This window comes from Camellia sinensis, chromosome 5, assembly GCF_055761805.1.
Source record: "Camellia sinensis isolate YWXY chromosome 5, ASM5576180v1, whole genome shotgun sequence".
Classification (NCBI taxonomy): Eukaryota; Viridiplantae; Streptophyta; class Magnoliopsida; order Ericales; family Theaceae; genus Camellia; species Camellia sinensis.
In genome coordinates this window covers 183,474,190-183,479,363 of record NC_138965.1, presented here as the reverse complement: position 1 = coordinate 183,479,363, position 5,174 = coordinate 183,474,190, and the positions used below count along the sequence as shown (strand labels likewise).

The following is a 5,174-nucleotide window of genomic DNA, read 5'->3' as shown; positions in this document are numbered from 1 at the left end:
TGAGTTTTGAGAAATGAGTATAGAATTATGATTTGAAAGTTTAAAACAAACACCACACTCAAATCAATGGGTGAAACTAATTTGAGAGGCTTACCAAACGGAGCCTATAATTTTTTTTGGAGTTGAGTGACCCTAGACATCGTAAAATAATTTTGTGAATTTCTTCTGTTACTAAAAATAAAACAAAAACTTTAGACTAATTTTCCAAAAAAATAAAATTTTCACCAATTAATCTAAAAAAATTAATTTTCTTGGTGCAAAATAAAGAAGAAGGAAAAAAAGAATTCAAATCAATATTGTGACACCCAAAATGTTTAATTAAATACTACATAAATATTTATAGTTATATATAATTATGGTTGTATGTGATGATAGACTATTAAATAAATGAATATATAAATTTAATTTGGCTTGGATTATCAAATATAGGATTAATTAGGAATTATTATTATTAGGGACAAATTAACACATTATGGAATTATAATACTAGTTGGGTCAAACTACAGATAATAAATAAATAAATAATTTTATAACGATAAAATAATAAATAATAATAATAAAATGAGATGTAATTTAATTTAAATTAGGAACATTGAAAAAGTTTAACATTAAAACAAATAAATAAATGAATAAAAAGAAAAGGGAAATGAGAATTTGTTAGCCCAGCAGCAGCTTATGGATTTTGGCCTAAAAGAAAAAGGAAAAAGAGGAAAAAGGCCAAAGTCTAAATATTTATCTCTAACAGATTCAATTTTATCTTAAATCTGCAATTAAGAGCTCACCTTCTAGCCTCATTATAGCCTCGTGAGGAGGGGATACGTGGCACTCCATTGAAGCTCGACTCACAGTATAAATAGGAGCAAGGTGATGAACTAATGAAGAAACGTAAGAATAAAGAGGAGAAGCCAAGACAGAGAGAGACGAAAGTGAGAGTGAGGAGTTGATAGTAGGGAAGTTTTGGTAGTAAGTAAAAGGCTAAGGGTTATAATTAAGGTGAGTTATATTATACCTTGCTTTATCATTATATATTTTACGAATGTTTTGAGTTACCATAGCTTATTTTATACAAGTTATATTTATTAAGTTATATAAATAAAAGTTATATTTATAAATATTTCAGTTACGTGGGTTACTTCTAAACTCTATTTACTTAAAAAAGAAACCCATGGATATGTTTGTTTAAATTTTAGTATATATTTGACTATAACCTTATAAACAATTATGTTTTGTAAGTATCACCACGGAAGTCCCACGCCTTGGGGGACTTAAAAACCACTGGCCCCTGTTTGACCACTTTGTGGTCCTCTGTTTGTCATGAATCCATTGACCTCTATTCTGACTGTCACTTCTATGACCTCTGTTCTGTTCTGTTTTATACCGTGGTTATGATTATTTATTTACATGATTTCTATATTCTACCACTTTAAATAAATTGTCGTTTTAAATTAAAATATGCAAATATTTTAACCTAACTAATTATCCATGGTTGTTTTGTATTTCCTTACTCTTTTGGTATAATATTTCTCACTCTGCTGTGTGTTTATAGCTGTTACCCTTTCAGGTGACGAAATGTAAGGGAAATCCATAGCCCTACAAAATGGAACCTGCATATGGACTAATGATGAATCACTATTTTACCTTTCTCTTTTTTATATTTTTGCTTCCTTTTGTCTCTATTCGGGGCTGGTCACTAAATAAAAAAAAAAACGAAAGCCCTAGAAATGTATTTCTTTTTTTTAAATAGTAAAATATAGTAAAATTTCTGTTTAATTATTTTTATTTTCACTTGCGCAACTTAATTTGCTTCGAATAAGAATAAGTTAGTAAGTCACGATTCCAACTCTAAGCCCCTGGGGTTGGGTCGTGACAAAGGTGGTATCAGAGTAACGGTTCACAAAAAAAAAAAAAAAAAAAACAAACAATATATATATATAAATATATGTGGTAAATAAAAATAAAATAATAATAAATAATTACATATGACGCTAGTTTTATTGTGTAAAATCTCACGTTTATTCTGGTATTGTAGGATGTCAGAGATTTACTTTGATGATACTTTTTGGAATGACCTCCAGGCCATCAACTTAGATGAAATTTTAGCCGAACACCCTGCCCCCGTCCCCGCCTCACCTGAGGGTTTGGGAGATTCTGAGGAGATAGTCAGGGAATTACACCCAGGTCTTGGCCGGTTGATGGGACGGCCAATTTATATCCAGTTTGACTCTACCGATGTTCCACACCTATTATGGAGGCACAGCCTTGTCCATACACGCAGACGTTTTCTCGGACCATCTCGCATCCTTGGCGTCGCCCCGGGTCATGACCGCGCATTATATTATAGGCCCTCTACCCCCAGAGTTTGCAGCCAGAAGGGGGAACGTGTACCCCGAGGATTACATTTTCACCACAGTCCCAAATCCACTAGAGATCATTAATATGCAAAGTGTTGACTTCGAAAATGACCTTTCATATGTTGAGACACCTGTTTGGATTGTCAACCGAGTATTTGTGGGTCATATACGGTCTATCCCCATTTTCACGGTCCAGGTAGCATGGATGTGTTTTGGTGTAGTCCAGTTGGAGTGGGAGTTTGAGCTTTTTATGCAGCACTATTTCCCCTGGTTTTTCGGGCCATCTGACCCACCACTCTAGATCTGGATAGTAGAAAATCTTTTGTATGCTGATATTGATGAGTTCTAATCCCTTTTTTGTTGACTTTTGCTTTTGTTTACCACGGGAATGGGACACCAACATATTCTGACTAATGTAATAGGAATTGTAAAATAAATAAATAAAAATGTGTAATGTTGGCAGTTTATATAAATATAAAGCGTACTACATGTTGTGCTACATATATATCTATGCTGCGTTGAAAATATAATACCTCGTCTATTACTTGTAGAATAGCTAATGGTAATGGAAGTGAGTCATCAGCTAGCGGTACGGAATCGATGGAAAGAGTAATGGAAAGAGCGGTTGCTAGTTTTCTACAAGCTTTGCAAGCTAACATCAACAATGGGACGCCGGGACGACAAGAAAGGCCGGTTACCATAAAACAGTTCCAGGATCTGAAACCCACCACATTTACCGGCAGCCCAGACCCAATGGTAGCAGACGCTTGGGTTAAAGACATGGAAAAGATTTTTCGTGCCCTACCTTGCACCGAGAGGCAAAAGGTAACTTTCGCCACTTTCACTTTCAAAGACAATGCACAGGAATGGTGGCTTCTCGCTCTGGCCAAAGAGGAGATTACGACTTGGGCAAGATTCTTGGAAGTATTCAATGAAAAATACTTTCTAGATTCATTGCGGGAACAGAAGGCATCTGAATTCATACATCTGAGGCAAAGAACCATGACAGTGGCCGAATATGAGAGCAAGTTCACACAACTTGCTCGGTTTGCAACATACGTCATCCCCACTGAAACTCGAAAAGCAAGGAAATTCGATGCAGGATTGAATGTTGGAATTAAAGACCGGCTTGAAGTCTTGAAATTGCCAACCTATGCAGAAATGGTAGACCGAGCGTACATAGCAGAAAAGGGAATTAAGGCCTCACGTTCTGGAGAACCAAGCTACAAGAAGCGGTTCTGGGAAAGAGATAACAGAAGATCCGGTGTTGCACCTCATAAAAAGGTGAACATGGGCACAACCAACTCAGGCCACCAAGGTTCTACCAACCCCGAAGGTGGCACTATTCCAAATTGCCCCACTTGTGGGAGGATTCATTGGGGGCAATGCCATCGGGACATGGGAGCATGTTTTAGATGCGGACAGTTTGGCCACTTGCTAAGGGATTGTCCAAAGATAGTTAACCCTACAGCCAACCCCTCTAGCCCAGTCAGGAGAACCGCGGGACCGGGAGGAGAAAATGAGGATCAAAACCGCCAAGGTCGGGCTTTCGCCTTGGTACCTGGAAAACCAGAAATTATCAAAAATGTTGTGTCAGGTACACTTTCTGTCTGTGGTCTTTTAGCTGATGTCCTTATTGACTCTGGGCCAACTCATTCTTTTGTTGCACCACACTTTGCTGCCAAGTTGACATCAGCACCCGAACCATTAGGATATACATTGTCTGTGTCTTTTCCTTCTGGTAAGTCTGCTTGTAGTACTGATGTGTACAAATCCTGTGCTATATTTCTAAAAGGCAAAACCTTATGTGTAGACTTGATTCCCTTCCGCATTGGAAACTTTGATGTAATCTTAGGTATGGATTAGCTGGCTGCCAACCACGTCTCTATCGATTGTAAAGCCAAAAAGGTCTCCCTCAAGTTACCAAACCAACCCGAAATTGTCTTTGATAGGGCTAAAGTTTCTAACCCTTCCGGTATCATATCCTCCCTAGCGACCCAACGACTTCTAAGCATGGGTTGTGGTAGTTATATTTGTTATGTGGTTGATACACAAAAAGAGGCCCCTACTGTTGATGCAATTCCTGTAGTTCGAGAATTCCCGAATGTCTTTCTTGAAGATCTACCCGGTATTCCAGTTGATCGAGAAATCGAATTTACCATTGAAACCCAACCTAGCACGCAACATATATCAAAAGCTCCTTACCGCATGTCGATGACAGAATTGAAAGAGTTGAAGACTCAACTCTAGGAACTCTTGGACAAAGGTTTTATTCGACCTAGTACCTCACCCTGGGGAGCTCCGGTATTGTTCGTGAAGAAAAATGATGGCATGATAAGATTATGCATCGATTACCGGGAGCTGAACAAGGTCACCATCAAGAATCGATATCCTCTGTCGCGAATCGATGACTTATTTGATCAACTTCAAGGCGCACAAGTATTTTCCAAAATTGACTTACGTTCTGGCTACCATCAGCTAAAAGTCAAAACGGAAAGCATTGAAAAGATTACCTTCAGAACCCGGTATGGGCATTACGAGTTTCTCGTCATGTCTTTTGGCGTCACAAATGCCGCAGCAGCCTTCATGGACCTCATGAACAGAGTATTCAAACCCCTATCTTGATGAGTTCGTCATCGTTTTCATTGACGACATCCTCATATACTCCAAGTCATCAGAAGCCCATGAGCAGCACTTGCGAATGGTCCTACAAACACTACGTGATCGTAAACTTTATGCCAAGTTAAAGAAATGCGAATTCTGGATCACTAGTGTACACTTTCTCGGTCACGTCATTAATAAAGATAGCATCTGGGTTGATCC

The 5,174-nt window shown here is 38.0% G+C and overlaps 1 protein-coding gene across 1 annotated transcript; it reads left to right on the top strand.

The window, feature by feature from the left end:
• Nucleotides 1–2,951: 2,951 nt before the first annotated feature.
• LOC114270533 (uncharacterized) lies at nucleotides 2,952–4,217 on the top strand. The gene has a single exon (XM_028212070.2). It carries the CDS (start codon nucleotides 2,952–2,954, stop codon nucleotides 4,215–4,217), a length of 1,266 nt encoding a protein of 421 aa, XP_028067871.2.
• The last annotated feature ends 957 nt before the right edge of the window (nucleotides 4,218–5,174 follow it).

Bases quoted from the DNA above. Each gene is read 5' to 3' on its own strand.
- LOC114270533 (XM_028212070.2), top strand. From the start codon at position 2,952: ATGGAAAGAGTAATGGAAAGAGCGGTTGCTAGTTTTCTACAAGCTTTG.